Source organism: Cololabis saira, chromosome 1, assembly GCF_033807715.1.
Source record: "Cololabis saira isolate AMF1-May2022 chromosome 1, fColSai1.1, whole genome shotgun sequence".
Classification (NCBI taxonomy): domain Eukaryota; kingdom Metazoa; phylum Chordata; class Actinopteri; order Beloniformes; family Belonidae; genus Cololabis; species Cololabis saira.
This window is the reverse complement of record NC_084587.1, coordinates 22,527,533-22,544,298: the sequence shown is the minus strand read 5'-3', so window position 1 is coordinate 22,544,298 and position 16,766 is coordinate 22,527,533. Positions and strand designations below refer to the sequence as shown.

Below are 16,766 nucleotides of genomic sequence, written 5' to 3'. Positions count from 1 at the left end.
CAATTACTGGCGCCAAAGCTCCATTCGTGCCTTCCTGCAGATGAAGGCCTTGCCCATAGGCTGGCCACTAAATTGCACGCAGCAAACAGAGGAGCGTGGAATGCGCCGGACAGCGAGCCTCCTCAGGTGTGTAATAAAGCAGAGGTACACACCGGTTCCCCCGGGGCGGATTCTGACCGAACCATCCGCTAGATTTCGTCAGGTTAAATAGAATTAGCCCGTGCAATGAGAAGCAGTTTGAATACCAACTGCTTCTCATCTCACTACTAGGCTAGAGAGCACGCTGCACGCCCAGCACAGCCTGGTATTAACGTCCATCTTTGCAATTGATATAATAAGACATGTCACCATAAGGGTCTTATTGTAAAGAGGCTGCAGGGCGACCCATCAGAGCGGCGTAAAGAGTGGGACGCTGCATCCACGAGCATCCGCACACGTGCACTCAGAGCTTCAGCTGCAGCCCTCCAACCCCATTAGTGTGAGGTTCACTATATCCATCGCTTCGTGGCTGCCTTGAGAGTGAGTCCCAGCCTGGAGGAGAAGGAGAAAAAAATGCTGCTCACACTCATCTGTCACTACAGAGGGACGGCAGCGCAGCCAGCCAGCCGAGCCGGAGCGGCTGGGTGGGCAACAAGGCGAGCAGGGTGAGTGGATCCATGTGTGCGCGTGAATGACAGGGGACGGATGGGCTCGCATGTATGTGCAAAGACTTGTAGGTGGAAATCTGGACGGCAGTTCATGGGTGTAAGAAAAAAAAAAAAAAAAAAAAGAGGGAAGGAGGGGTGAGTGAGCGTGGTGTTATGTTCTTGTGTGCGAGGAGCAGAGCAAACACAGCAGGGACGGCTGAGTCTTTGTGGATCAACAACCCTTGACCGGTTGTCACACTACACACAAAGCTCCCAAATCAACCAGGTAGCAGAGCCGGTCTGACATTTTCCTCGCTCGCTCTCTGATCTGAGCAGAAAATGTCCAAATTCGAACGCTGATACAACCGGCGTCAAGAAAAGCACAGTTTATCCTCGGTCAAACATGCCAGCTTTGTGAGCTGACATTTTTAGCAGACCCCGTTTTTTTTTTTTTTTTCAGTGCCTTTTCTCCAGACTTGGAGGCTTTTCAGGGGGGGGGAAAGCTGAGTTTTTGAAATAGAAACAGAGTGAGGACACTGTTTAGATTTGTTCTGCACCGGGGGAAGCATTTTGACATCAGACTGCTGACACAAAGACGTTCTGTCAATCTAAGCCTCTCCATTAAACACGAAAAAAAAAAAAAGGAAAGAAACCTCATCAAAGAGCCAGTCTCTGTCCTCTGCTTACATTCGAGAGATCCAGCAAAATGCTAAACACATGTGCGAAGGCCCCGTGTTTAGGCTAAGATGGCCGAACACGAGCCGGCAGCATTTGAGTTAATCTTCCTTAGTGAAACCACATGGTGTTGTTTACACTGGAGACAACTGTGTGTATACGTATATGCCTGTGTGTGTGAGCGGAGAGCATCCAGAGCTGCAGAACTCACTGTTCCCTTTCACAAAAGCCAAAGCAGCTCCAGTGTGTATGTGTTTGTGTCAGTATGATGGAGGAGAGGGGAGTTACTCAGACCTAATGAATCCTTCTGCATTCAAGGGGCATTCTTCCCCTCATACGCAGGCGGGAGCAAACGAGCAGCGACCTGGGAGCCCGTCCAGCCCTTTAAAGGAGGGGAAGGAGAGGAGGGAGGTGGGGTGGGGGGGGAACTCAGTATTTCCAAAGCGGACTGGCAGAGACAAGCACGGCTAAAGTATTGAATTCACCTGATCTTTTCCCTTGAAATTCAAGCCATTTTCAAGAAGAGGTTTGATGTTGTAAAGCTGCACAATCACTTTCCTAACCCTCCCCTTTGGTATTGTACAAAGAAATGCTCCTTTCTGGTCTTTACTGAGGATCGAGGGAAGACCGCGGAGGGTTTGGTACAGAGAGCTGGGACTAAAGTGCAGCCTGAGCTTCAAGAGAGCCGTAGCTGTTATACATCCTCACCCCTGGCACCCTGAAGCAACCTCAGTGAAGAATGGATGGAGGGCAGGAGGCGGGGGCCTGGAGGAGGGGAGGGCGCTTGGTGCAGAGTGGCCCGGCATTAGCGTAATGAATCCAAACCTGGGTGGTATTTGGGAGACCTCTAGTGGTTGAAAGACTGACGATACATAGTTTCACGAGGACTAAACACACAGTACTTGACAATAGTTGATAGATTGGTGACCTTTTGCTTTTAAAGGGTACCTATTAAGAAAAACACGTTTTTTCTTGCTTTAAAATATATAAAGTGGTCTCCCCTCAGCCTGCCAACTCAGAGAAGGAGGAAAGCAACCAAATTCTGCAGTGTCTGTACAGCCGCCCGGATGAGCCGTCCAGTGTGATGTGGCTTCTACGAGCCGTTCAGATTCTGCTCCCTTTCGTTACGTAACCAAAATGCAAACCACAACTAAACACCGTGTCCTAACTGCATGCGAGCGTTCGACTATCGCGTCGCACTGCGCAACATCGGACGCTCTCTGTCCATCTCCCTCCAGCCAGCTGCCACTTCATTGAGGTTTTTGTAGTGAAATGAGGAGGAATCATAGAGATAACTTCTCTTTTCAACTAACTGGATCAGCCGTTCCCCATCTGTGACCGTTTCCTAAAGCGCTTTCAACCGGCTTTCAACGTGAGCAGCAGGAAGAAAATAGAAGCAGGGCGTCCGATAAATGTTCAGCTCAAAACGGTGCGGCGCGTCCAGTTTGGACAGTCCAATAGAAAAAAAGCAATGGAATTGATTTTGTCGCTGACGCTCGCTCGCATCGCATGCAGTTAGGACACGGTTTAATAGTGTACGCAGCCAGCTGCTCTTCAGCCCGGAGCGATGCTTTGTGCCCTCCCCTGCTACACGTCATTCAGGCAGCCAATCAGCACAGAGCCTCATTATCATAGCCTCCCCGCCCACTCAGAATCCCTCATAGATAATGAGGTTAGGGAATGGGAAGATAAAGACATAGTTTAGAGGCTGAATTTCTAATTTATTTAGAAAAAACAATCAAAAGCTTGTTTGTAAGACATCCAAGGCCTGTTTAAAATAGATATTACATGCCATACATGACATTCCCTTTAAGTTAGAGAAATGTATTAATAAAAGCTAATGTCTCCAGCCTCAAGTTCTTGTTGGTGCACATTTCTAAGAGTCTCCACCCAGATCAAAACAGCTCACCTAAGAAAAGCTACCGTTTACCTCAGACTCAGAAGAACCATCATCATGGCCGGACAACCTTCCTCCACCTACTATTGAAAACTGTTTTGTTTTGTTTTGTTTTGTTTATTTGCACAACATAAAAAAACGGTACAAAAGTTTAAATAAACATAAAAAAAACATGAAAATATGTGCAGGTGAGAAAGGAAGCCCTAAATGGGCTTATTCAAAGTTCTCACCAGGAAAAATAGATTGTATTGAACTAATAGCAAGAACAAAAAACAAAAAAAAACAAAAAACAAAAAAAAACAGCGTTCAAAAAAGATGGATATAAACAGACAATTCCTCGGTGTGCACGTGCAGAAGTGAGTCCACATTAAGTGGAAGCACTTCTAGACGCTTGGTCAATAAGGCTGGTCTTCAATCTCTGTTTAAAACTATTAATAGACAGTGAAGATTTTGCGATAAGTATATGAGAGTTCCAGAGTGAGGCACCTCTGTCTTTGATGGAGAACTGAGTGCTATTGGTACGACTGAATGAAGAATGGAGATCCTCAAATTGTCTGGTATTATAGTTATGAATTTGCGAATTGGTCTTAAAAAAATCTTTGAAAGTACTTGGAAGCCTATTTGCAAGATAAGTGCATTTGTAAATGAAAGCACATGATTGGAGTATGTTAATATCATAGATGGATAATAAATTTAATTTTTTAAACAAAGGGGCAGATGGAGCCAAATAGGAGGCAGAAGTAGCTATTCTAAAACTGTCCACAGAGTGACACATCTGCAGAGATCACATGATCAAGGACGCTGGTCACCTGGACCCACAGACTTGATTCCCGTCTCACCTTCCTAAAACACTACGCTGCAAATTTCAAATGTTTTTTTTTTCTAAATTCATGCACAACATATAAGCAAATTTATATTAAGCAACTTACAGTTGAACAACTAAATGTTGCAAACCAGGAATCGTCCTGCTGTGAGGCCACTGTGCCTGCACTGCCGTACCTGCACATCTAAGCCCACATGCAGACAGTATGATGTGCACTGTAATTATACTCAAAGTAACACAAATTGCTTTTGCACTTCTGGCTAAATGACAGATGGCACTGAGCTGCATAAATACCTGAACCATGTGCAGTGACAGAGCGTGTATTGTTGTGCTTTTTAACAACAAAATAAATGACCCCACATTATTCTCTTGAGCTGTAGTTTTATGAAGATCTCCCTTCAGTTCCCTTAACTGCACTGAGATCTTTGATAAAATACAAGTATATTCCTCAAGTACGCATGTGTACAACTCAGTAAACAGAAGATTACCTAACAGGGGCTCTTCAGCATCATCATATGTCCTGTCAAACACAATCTTTAGCGCTGTATTATTTTATTCTACAATAAAAGCCTTTTTCGTGCTCCAGGCCTCATCATAAAATGTAACCACAGCTTTATAAACAATTTTGACTCAGATTCCAGTCAACCTGCTTATAAGGTTCACAAATGTTTTTACTGGTTGGCTCATTACTATCTGTTATGTTGTTTGGGGCCAGTTCACTATAGTTACTGAAGACACAAAGACTGAAAGGGTGAGATTGAACATTGATATATACGCTGATTTAACTCACTTCTGCCACCAAATTCTAGTATTTACCAATTCTGTGCAGCATCCTTCTGTTTTGGAGCCTCCTGGACGGTTTTATCTTCAAACTTATTGTTGTAGCTGCAGTCCTAGTTTATGTGGTTTTCCCGACAAAAAGAGCTCTTGAGCTGCAGTTACCGTCTTCACTGGAGCCGCTCACCTCTTCATACGAATCAGCAGCTGCACAGAAGTTATGGATGCATCTCCTCGTCTTCAGGCCTCAGCTGCTGTCCAGGAATACTCTGCTTTATTAATTCAATGTTAATGGTGTAAAAAGGGTTTTGAATAAGCAGTGACCGAGCGGCCGACTCGTTCAGAGGAGACCTAAAGCAGATATGTCTGGCTCCACAGACGAGGGAAATAAATGTAATCAAATCTCTGCCAAATCACAGGACAATTATTGGTTGAGGAAACATTAATCAGTCCTTGTTTTTCATATCTTGAGCAAACAATGAGAGGAGAGAAATTCTTGCCCACCTGTGCCGACAGATTTAATGTTATTCACTAATACATTTACGATTCACATCACTTTTTAATTTAATTCCACCCAGAAGCAAAGTAATCTATTTAAAAACCATTTCTTTCTGTTGCTTTTCAGGAGTAATAAAAAAAGATGTGTTCACGGCAGTTCAGCAACAGAAGCAAGAGACGCATCAAACCCCAATTATGAACCTGATCCTCTTGATTCATAAAACAGTGTTATGTTGAAGAGGAAGTTGGCAAATTTGTAAAAGAGAGTGTTCATGAACCAACCGTTCTTCCACTGAAACAACGCGACCTCAGAAATACATCTCAACTGATCCCAGTGAGGGTGTGTAGTGTTCCTGTGAGACCAGGGATCTGCGTGAAAAAAGTCCACTGATAACGGAGGTTTCACAAGATAAAAAAAAAAGTTCCTTTTTGGTTTTTAGCAGTTAATGAGAAATTACGACTACCAGCTATCACCTTTTCTCGTGTTCTGGAAATCTTCTTTTAAGTAACTTCTAGTTCAGTTATTTCACATTTACTGTCAAAGGAACTTTTTTTTTTTGCTTTTTTTTGTGCAAAACCACAAAGTCAGGGTCATATACGCTCACTCTGGATTGCTTTCACTGTCCCAGAGGTGCGCTTATTATATTGACGAGGCACTGATCTGCCTTTTAAAAAACTAAATGCAGTTCCCGACCATCACGACGATGCAGAGAAGGCTTTGAGGAGCAGGTCGGCAGCCAGTCCAGGAGAGATGACGCCCTTGGTGACCCTCTCCTCCAGGCCGGGCAGAGCCTCCCTGACGCTCGGGTGGGTTTGGAAGTGGCAGAGGACGCTTTCCTGGATCAGGCTCCACATCCAGACTCTCTGTTGGTCTCTCCGCCGGCCCTGCAGTTCACCGCTGGTCAGCATGGCGTCCCTATACGACTCCATCTTGGCCCAGACTTCTGGGATGCCCTCAGAGGTGTGTGAGGAAGCATGCACCACCTAAGGATGGAGGTCAGGAGGTGTGTGAGGAGGAATGTATATAACAGTTTAAAACCTGTGACGGGAAAATCCAGCGAGGATGAGAATGACTTTGCATCAGCAATCGGCCTTCTGGTCCTCATTTAAGGGACTTTTAAACTACCTTTGCAAAGAAAAAAGCTATCAGACATTAGTTCTCTCACTCAGATGTATTGGGAAAAAAAAAAATCATAAAAAAAAAAATCAGACATAATATTTAAAAAAAAAATGACTGCAAGCCAAATAAAATTAATGGTTGAAAAGATCCCAACAAAAAGCTGAATCCTCAGTTTGGTGGCAGCTTCCTTCCTTTAGTCTCCCTCCATCTGGACGTGCTGCTGTCTATGAAATGACAATACGTTTATATAAAAATGAAAAATTCTGCTGATACGCACTTCTTCTTTTGCAGCCGACTCTTCTATTGATCCATACATTGGATTGGATTGTTTAAGACTTTTTTTCTGTTTGTTTATTGGAGCTTAAGTGCTTTTTCTCCCCCGCCAGTGGTTTTTAAAATGCCAGAGCTGAATAATGTCCATCATCCGCTATGACAACCAACAGCTGAGATAATATGCTTTAGAGTGCATTAAACCCAGTTTTAACATAATAAGAGAACATTTGGCAGTTATTTTACTGTAACAAAGCGTGAGAAAGGGACGTCTCTTATCAAGGAGATTAGTTAAAAAGGAAAAAATGTATATCAGCTTTGAAATAACTTTTGGAGACAACCTTATATCTAAAAAAAAGATAATTTTCTTGGTAAGGTTTATTTTTATAGGTTATAAATGCTTTCTTTATTATTGACACGACACTCGAGTAATCAATTCATCTATTGATTTTTCATCTTTGATGTTTTGTGGATTTATAATTTAGGTGTTTTTAAGTTTATTGATCATTAATCTTTGGTCTCGACAGTCTTTTTTTAAGTTCATGTCAGAAACAAGGCGAGCTGCCGCTGGTTTACAATTCCTCCTCAATGTTGCCAATCAAGCGACTTTGAAACACATCTAGCACTGAATGTGGGAATACGCTAGAGAAACTGACTAAATTCTGCTGCACAAAGGCACACACACACAGACTTTTTATTTTTATACTACATCCTCAAAAGCTGAGTCATATGCTTTGTTACTTGTAACTTTTCCTTAAAAATGGAAAATTAGCGAGTGTCTCACAGCAGAAAATCTAGTGTTTAGAAAAGTATTTTCCCTTTTTTTCCAAGCCGTCACAGCGGATCACCGTCCATACAAATGTGAAGCGCTGTGGTTCTTGGCTGTGTATATGATGGTAAAATCAACCTTTGACATTAAGTTTGTACAATGGACCCCTAATAAACCACTTATCTTCTGGATCCCTTGAGTTTGGTGACACTAGATGAAACTATTTTAATTTGTTACTCCTACTTATAGTTTCAAACAAGTTCGTAAAGCAAGAGTAAAACTACATTTTCTATTTATTTTTTCGGTCACATGGCATCTAAAAATTCACAGGTGGGGGTGGAGCCTCCACCGTGGAGGTTGGGGGCGTTTCCTGGCAGCTCGCCGAGTAGGCAGATGCTGCGCAGGCCTGAGAAAACAAATGAAGGCCAGACCGGGGGGGGGGGCATGCAAGGAGGAGGGAGACACTGCAGAACAGAAGTCATGATACCAGGATGATCATCAGAATGATCTCCTCCCCTCTGCCTCCTCCCGGTTCAGCTGTCCTCTCAGTGGGACGGCATGTCTGGAGACACAGCATTCCTACAACTACCCAGCAGGTTGAACGGCGCACACACCCCCCCACTAGGGAACCACCAAGTTTGGACGCTATTTCATTCACCTCTATCCAGCGTCCCATCTCCATCTACACCTACATTTCACTCTAAATTATCAAACATTTGCTGTACCTCAGATGAGATTTTGCCTTTTTGCTTTCCTGTGAACAGCAAATGATCATAAGCAGTTTCATACTTCACATCCTTTTTGAAACCAATACTTTGTCTGTTTTGCATCCCAACTAAGAGATCTTTACTCATTTTCTTTTTTTTATTCATTTATTTTTCTGTTTCTGCCAGCTGTAAAAGGGGGATTTCAAGTTCCTTTTTTTTATGCATTAGACGAGCAGGTTGTCACTGAAATTTGTCATTAAAACAAGTCAAAATTAACTTTTGAACATCACTGAAATGTTCCCCATATCAGAGACGATTCTCAACATTAGACTAAAAACTCAAGACTTACGGACTGACGGTGAAGCCGAAGGCTCATCAAGCAAATGTGTAAACGAGGAATAACATGATTTGAACTAGTCTATGAACATCTGCAGGACTGTTACTTTACTTCAGCTTTCCTATCAGCAGTGTTTTGAGAATTTGGCCCATTTCAGGGCAGGAATTTAACACCTAAAAAACAGAACAGAAACAAATGTCCTCAACAGAACTGCAGAGGAGGCAAAGGTGATTATTTAGAGAATAAAACAACAAGTGTCATTTCGACCAGTTTGTTGCGCAGTAGTTTGAGCCGTTTGACATGATTCAAGGGTTATACATTGTAGTTTGTCTTTACATAAAAATGCTAATCATAAAAAAAAAAAACCGTTTTGTCCGAACACGCGTGCATGCAGTCGTCATCGTACTCTCTCGCGCACACACCTTAGGGTTCCAGGACTTGGACTTTCTCCTGAGCAGCTTAAGTGCGCTGGTGTATTCCGCCTGGATCCTCCTGGCCGGCACCAGCAAGTCTCCATCTGACTTTGTTACCACCACCAAGTCAGCCCTCTCAATGATCCCCCTCTTGATACCCTGCACAGAGATTTTGGCATTAGAGAGGAGGGTCATTAAATGTTCATTGCACTTTAAATAGATCTGATGTCTAGACATCTAATCTTCTTTAGGGATCTGTGTACAGAGTGATGGAAGGATGCTCTTGTTTCCCAGCTGTTACTTCACTTGTACGAACCTATTAAATATTTCTTTCCCTTTAGCAGTGATGACACCTCCTGCCTGGTTCAAATATGTAATAAAATATAACACTTAGGAATCTTGTTGTGCCATAACTAAAAAATATTAATAGCTATGGAGGTAATAAATGCTTATTTTGAATATATGTTGAAGCAAAAAGTGAAAAAGGAATTAAATGATGGTAAAGGATACAGGAGGATATGCAATCAAATTAAAGTTTAACAAGATACGGTGGTAGCAGTAATCAGCTGGTACAGAATGAAGCACAATAAGATTCATTGGGGCTGGGGCATCTTTCAGATCTACATGCACAAACTAGCCCAAAAAACAGTCATACAAATTACTACAAATAAAAACTCATGGGTTGAGAGTTGAAATCAGAGCTTCAGTGACATGCATGAAGATAAATACATATGACAATATCATAGATTGAGTGCCATAAAAACATTTTTGGTTTTGTGAGTGTTGGAATCACATTCTTTGGTCAGATGAGAACAAATTTAAATTTTCTCCCATGGTAAAGCATTAAAGGGTGGACGCGTAGCGACATCATGGGAAATGACAGCAAAACAATGAACATCAAAGGAGGTTTACTGGTGTAGCTATGAGCACCTACGGCTTTACAGAAATACCAGATAACAAAATGACTCCCAGCGTGCAGCATCATAGCAGAGGAGCAATCTTGCTGTACACCAACAATCAAAAACACACCACCTAAAATCACACAACATTTTCCATAGAAAGTAAAAACTGGGACCTGGTCAAGTGTAATTTAATGTAATATAATGTATTTGTATGTCACCTGACTAGAGTCCAAACAAGAAACCATCTTATCATCTGGTCCATGCTGGGGAGACGTGAATGTCTTCCATGTTATTGTAGTTATAAAACTAGTGTTGAGACTTCTCACTTTTTTTTTTAAATGACTTGAGAATTTTACCAACTTTGCTCCAGTTTCTAAGAGACATGATATTAAAGGGTTGAGTGCGGCTGCAGTCTCACACTTACTTGGAGTTCATCGCCCCCTGCTGGCGGGATAAGAAGCACAAACATGTCAACCATGTCCGCCACTGCAAACTCAGACTGACCAACACCTGGAAAAACAACAGAATATTAATATCTTAATCCCCAGTGCTGATATCTGGGGGAAAAAAATAGGCTGGAAAATATGAAACTCGCTCCAAAATAACAATAAATAAACGGTCCACTTCCCACAGTAATCTAAAGTCAATTTAAAACTAAATCCATGACATTAGAGTGCACATTTGAACATACTGCCCTCAGTAACATTAACTTAGAAAATCAAAGTGCCTTTGAATAACAAGCTTTGAAAAATGTCACATTCCTCGTACAGAACAAACGTTATCCCTGAAACTTAAAGCCGGTACCAGATGAGCAGATTAGATTATCTCACTGACCAAACTGTGTTAGCAAAAACCAAAAGTGTGCACTGACAGTTACCCTTAACTCCTTATAGAGCAATCACGTTCAAGTTTAATCAGATTAAAACAACCCTAAGGTTATCATTGGATGATCGGGAGTGTAAACTTCTGTTAGGAACCAAAACAACATCAAGTAGTTCTGAGTGAGAGTTGAGTATGGGTTTGCAGCAAAATGGCAATTAATGTTAGCACAGGAGACGAGGGCGTATTTAACCGTCTGACAAGAGGTAAACATCTCATTCCACTTTAGTGTCGGTGTAGATAGAGTCCTCTGCTTCCACAGAACTGGATCAGTACTTAGCAAGTGTCAGAAGCAGAGGCCATAAACTTCCTTAATTTTGCAATTTGCAAAAAAATATGTGGCCACATGATTAACAAAAAGAAAATGTAATGTACCGGTACTAAAGTTGTCTGAAACAACCACCATGACACATTTAACTTCAGAAAGAAACAAAATAGAGGATATGTCAAGGTAAATAAAATATAATACTGTAATTTGAGATGTAACTTTACTAGTTTACCTGTAACTGACGGTTTCTTACCTACAGTCTCCACGAGGACGATGTCATATCCTGCCCCCTCACAGAGAACGATGGCCTCATTGGTTGTTCTGGTGACGCCACCGAGTGTTCCCGAGGCCGGGGATGGCCTGATGTAGGCGTTCATATCTCTGGAGAGCTCAGTCATACGAGTCTTGTCACCCAGCAGAGACCCTGCGTCAAGGGGAACGATCAGCCAGTTTGATGCATGACTTCAATGTGAAATGCTACTCGTACTTGGAACAAATCAAAGAAAATAAAGTCAAAAGTGGATCTGAACACCTACAATCTTACAATAGTGCATTTATATTTATGTACCTTCTAAAGCATATGATAAGTGTTCTTCTATATTATATTTACCCCCCGTAGTGCAGGAAGATGGGTCAACAGCCAGTACTGCCACTTTATGCCCACGTCCTGTCAACATCTTTCCCGCTACCTCGATGAAGGACGACTTTCCAGCTCCTGGGGGACCAGAGAGACCTGAGAGAGAGGAGGAGACCCTGAGAATGTATATACACAATGTTTGAGATGAACCACTATACTACAGGCCTTTAAAAGTTAAAATGCACAAACCGGAGGACTGAACTGCTTACCCCGCTCCTGACGAGAGGTTGTTAATAATAATAATAATAACAATAATAATAATAATAATAATAATAATAATAAAGCAATCTATTTGTAAGGCACTCTTCATCCAAAAATCTCAGAGTGCCACAGAGCCAGTACATAGTTAAAACTAACAATAATAAGTCATAAAACTCAACTTAAGAACCCCTTCATGAATAAAAAGGTTTTTAGGCCAGTCTTAAAAGAGTCCAGTGTCCGTGCTGCTCTTAGATGGTCAGGGAAACGGTTCCATAAGCTACTGAGCAGAAGGCCCAGTCGCCCACGGTGCGGAGCTTGGTGTTTGGAACCCGGAGGAGTGAGCAGTTTGTAGATCTGAGGGTGCAAGTAAAGGTTTGGGGAGTCATGAGTTATTGTAGGTACAGAGGTGCATGTCCATTTATGCACTTATGGGTGAGGAGTAGGACTTTGTATTGAATCTGGGTTGAGACAGGGAGCCAGTGGAGTGAGTGGAGAACGGGTGTTATGTGCTCATATTTCCAGACTCTCATCATGATCCTGATGAGAGTTACACATTTATTATTATCATTGTTTATACCAGTTTACTGTTTATAGTGTGTTATTATTACTGTGTTACTACTATTTTTCTATTGATGCCTCTTGTTTTTGCACTATCCCCTTTGCTGCTGTAAACTATAAATTTCCCCTCTGTGAGACTATTAAAGGATTATCTTATCTTATCTTACATTTACACGCACCATCAGAGTTTACAACTACATTTTCAGTTCAGAACACATCTCCATCTTATCTTATCTTCCACCTTTCAAGTCTCCCGTTTTGGCCGGGAAACCATCGTAATTTACCCCTATTTCCCGCCGTACCCCCGTATTAGTATTTTCCTGTAAATTTCCAGTTTTATAATATAATAATTTTTAAAATGCAAACTGGATTGTCACTAGCTAGTTAGTTAGTTAGTTAGTGGCGACAACGGGAGCAAACTCGGAACAACAAATCAGAGACGGATGGATGTAACGAGAGAAGACATATCTCACAAAAAAGAAGACGTGGTGTAAATATCTCTAAAAATAGGAAAACAAATTTACTTTCCTAAAGAGGAGATACAGAAACATGCGTCTGTGTCATCAGTCAGTGAATGCCAGAGAGCCACATGAGTGAAAATGACAACTTAAAAGAAAATGTAAATGTTTCACTTGAAGACAATTAATATGTATATTAACTGAAAATATTTAAAATAAATAAATGTGCTTTAATCCACTTTTGTGGTTTCATTTAGGCTCTATTATAGGAATGTCCACAGAATTTCAGTTGACAAAGGAAGACTTATCATATTCTGAGCACATAATTGTAGTTTGTAAGTGTTTTAAAATGTAAGATACTGGATCTCGGTTGGCGGAAAATTTCCCGTATATTTAAAAGCCAAAACTTGACAGGTATGATCTTAAGCACACACCTACTCTGAAGGCCAGTGGTTTCCCCCCACGACGTCCCTCCTGCTCCCTCCTGTGCGCCAGCACCCTCTGCAGCAGCACCTGAGCCAGCTCCTTCTTCCTGGGATGCTGCGTCTCCACCAGAGTGATGGACTCCGCCAGGGACGCTCTCTGGCCCGAGATCAGCCCATCGTACAGTTTATCCAGCAGCCTCTGCTCAGGCCCGCTCAGGTCCTGGATGTGCTGGGGGACAGCGGTGCTGCTCAGGCCCCTCCAGCGGTGACCCGGGATGCTGCTGTGGTGGCGGGTGAGGGGCCCGGTGAGGGGCCCGGGGAGAACCCGCGGTTGGAGGCCGGAGGATCTGCAGGCTCCCCGGACACTCAGTGGGGAACCGGGGAAGGGGCGGAGGAGACAGAAACCAAACCGCCTCATGTTGTGGCACATGTGGAACTAGCTAGTGAAATAAAATAAAAAAAAGAATAGTCATGAGCTTTATTTAAAAAGAGAACACCAAAGTTAACCTATAAAAAATTCAAATTTGATTATATTTACATCAAAAAATTAAATATATTGTAAATCTAACACCGGTCTGTTCACTCAGGTTACATCAGCAACCTTCCTTGGTGTAATGAAAGTCCATGAAAGTTTAAGCTGGAAAAACCACATAATTTCTGTAAAAAAATATCTAAATCTATTGGTATTATTGGCAAATTCCATAGTTTGGTGAATGAAAATTGTCTCCCAACTGTTTATTATAGCTTGATATATCCATATCTCATTTACTGTAATATTATTTGGGGAGCTACCTACAACACACATCTTTATAAACTTCATATGATGCAGGATTGCCACACACAGTAATCTGGTCTGCTCATTCTGCCCCTCTTTTCAAACAACTCAATATTTTACCCATCTTTAAGTTAAATACATATCAAACCTGCAATTTTATTTTCAAAGTATTGTTCCTGCCAGTTTCATTTTCTTTGCCATGTAAAGATTTTTTTCAGTTCAACAGTGATATGCAGCATTTTAATACAAGACAGGTTAATCATTTAAATCTCCCGAAGTTCCGTACTGGTTTGTGTCAGTTCTCCATCAGATACAGGGGAGCCCAGTTATGGAACAGCTATACAGCAATCTCGTCTACCTCTACTTCATTCAATCATTTTAAACATACAGGACTGTCTCAGAAAATTAGAATATTGTGATTTTTTGTAATGCAATTACAAAAACAAAAATGTCATACATTCTGGATTCATTACAAATCAACTGAAATATTTTATTATTATTTAATTTGTATTATTATTTTTATTATTATTTTAATATTGCTGATCATGGTTTACAGCTTAAGAAAACTCAAATATCCTATCTCAAAAAATTAGAATATTCTGGGAATCTTAATCTTAAACTGTAAGCCATAATCAGCTATATTAAAATAATAAAAGGCTTGCAATATTTCAGTTGATTTTTAATGAATCCAGAATGTATGACATTTTTTTTTTTTTTTTTTTTTTTTTTTTTAAATTGCATTACAGAAAATAAAGAACTTTATCACAATATTCTAATTTTCTGAGACAGTCCTGTAAACTCGGGACACATTTAATTGATCAGATTACATAATGATATTTCTAGATTTGTTATTTTTTCTTTAATCATGTAGATACCATGTATTCTATTCATGCTGCTGTTTATTTTCTTTGGCTTTGTTTTTGGACTGCAATCATGTATTCTGTATATTTTAAATCTTTGTACAATCTTTTGCTGTATTTTACATAAGTAGAGGCCTCGTATAAGCCCCTTGGGCTTTTTGCCTCAGCCGAGCACATTACCAATCTCTTTTTTACATTTGTATGTTACTTGTTCTGTTTTTATACTGTGCTGAATAAATACATCTAAAATCATCTCAATCAAGTCAGCTGGAGTCAGTGCAGATTGTGCTGTTTTAACAGTAACATTTAACCATCGCAAACTCGGGGAGCGCTTTTTCTTCCTTTAGTCCGCGAGTTGCTGAGTTTAAACAGTGATATAAAACTGTAGTTAAAAGTTTAGACAGAAGCAAACTCACTCTGACCTCGAACCTGCTGCACAGAGCTGCTGCAGATTACATGGCAGCAGCTGCTTCAGGCATTCACTTCCTGTTTCCGGTGACGTAGACACCGCCCACCACAGCGATTCCGGCCAATTTTCAAAATAAAAGATATTTAATTTTTGGCAATAAAAAAATATCGATTACATTTTTTTTATCTTTTTGTACAGACCTCTGCCAAACAAAACAGCACTACCCACACGCGGACAAACAAAATATCTTGTTCTGCCGTTGATCAAATAAATAAAGGTGACCTTTTCTGCTATGTGTGAGTTTTTTTTAATTTTTTTTAATTTTGTTTATTTATTTATTCATTTTATTTGAGTGAGCGTGTGTAAAAGAGCCATTACACTGATTTATTATTGAGCTCGTCAACCAGTCAGGGTCTGGGCAAAGAGTGAATGTGTCCTGCCATGTCTGGTATTGGGACGTAAGCATTTAGACATAAGTCATTTAGACCCCAAGGGTTGTGGCATGGAGTCTCTGTTGAGTGTGATTGCTCCCCACAGATGCCATTAGGCCCATCATATCGGTCTGTGGGGAGTTTGGAGACCAAACAAACGCCCCACACTCTTTGGGCGCTTCCTAAAATAATTGTTGAGGGCTCCACTGCTGACCTGCTGAGGGAACTACTGTAGGGGGATGATGTTGTCAAACTGGGCGGTGCAATTGGTCTACAAAAATGTTTAGGTTGGTGGCAAGTGCCAAAATAACATTCATGTAAATGCTAGGATGCAGGTTTTCCCACCAGAACATTGCATTGATAAGAGGTCTATACTCACGTTGCCTCTACAATAGAAAACTGCAAAGAGTAAAAACTTGCAGGCAAACACATTCGGTAAACAGTAAGAGATAGGGCCTACCTTTTACAACCAGGAGAAGGTTAGAAAAAATGTGCCAGGAAGAGTGAAAGTACGTTTTAATATCGTTTAATAGACAGTTCACAAAGTACTGGACAGTATCAAGCTGCAGATGTTCCTCTTCTTTCATCGGTACTGGAAACTGCAAATGTAGCAGCTACATCCAGACCTTCAGTTCCAAATCAGATTCTCCACTGGAGAAATTTCCACTGGCAAATGATGAATAACAGGACAAAAGATGTAGAGTTTTAAATAAAAAGAAACACAACATGTACGTATTGTGCAAATAACGTCATAAAACAAAATTTGCACTGCAGAGGAACTAAATTTAGAACTGTCTTTGCAGAAAGTACACTAAAGGACATAAAATACTCCACAATACTAATACATCACTTCTGTATCAAACCAAGTATGTATATATTGCAATTTTCCTTTTTTCTTATTGATTAATTGGCTAAGGATTTTAGATTTTCCTTGCTGCGTGGTGTTATTGTGCTACTGTGCCATAGCCAATTAATCATTAATTGGGTTTTTTTTGTTTTTTATCGATAAAATGTCCCCTCATGAACCTGGAGTTTATATGAAATACATTTT

The 16,766-nt window shown here is 40.9% G+C and overlaps 1 protein-coding gene across 2 annotated transcripts; it reads right to left on the bottom strand.

The window, feature by feature from the left end:
* Nucleotides 1-5,291: 5,291 nt before the first annotated feature.
* On the bottom strand, nt 5,292-15,357 carry mmaa (metabolism of cobalamin associated A). 2 transcript variants are annotated; one of them, XM_061730704.1, is made up of 7 exons: nt 15,292-15,357; nt 13,250-13,680; nt 11,572-11,694; nt 11,215-11,385; nt 10,239-10,324; nt 8,922-9,071; nt 5,292-6,280 (listed from the first exon to the last, which is right to left on the bottom strand). In XM_061730704.1, the coding sequence occupies exons 2-7, from the start codon at nt 13,668-13,670 to the stop codon at nt 5,993-5,995; spliced, it is 1,239 nt and encodes a 412-aa protein (XP_061586688.1). In that variant the 5' UTR covers nt 13,671-13,680; nt 15,292-15,357; the 3' UTR covers nt 5,292-5,992. The 2 variants fall into 2 exon arrangements, with proteins under 2 accessions (XP_061586688.1, XP_061586697.1); XM_061730713.1 differs by having other exon boundaries at nt 15,298-15,353.
* Nucleotides 15,358-16,766: the final 1,409 nt, after the last annotated feature.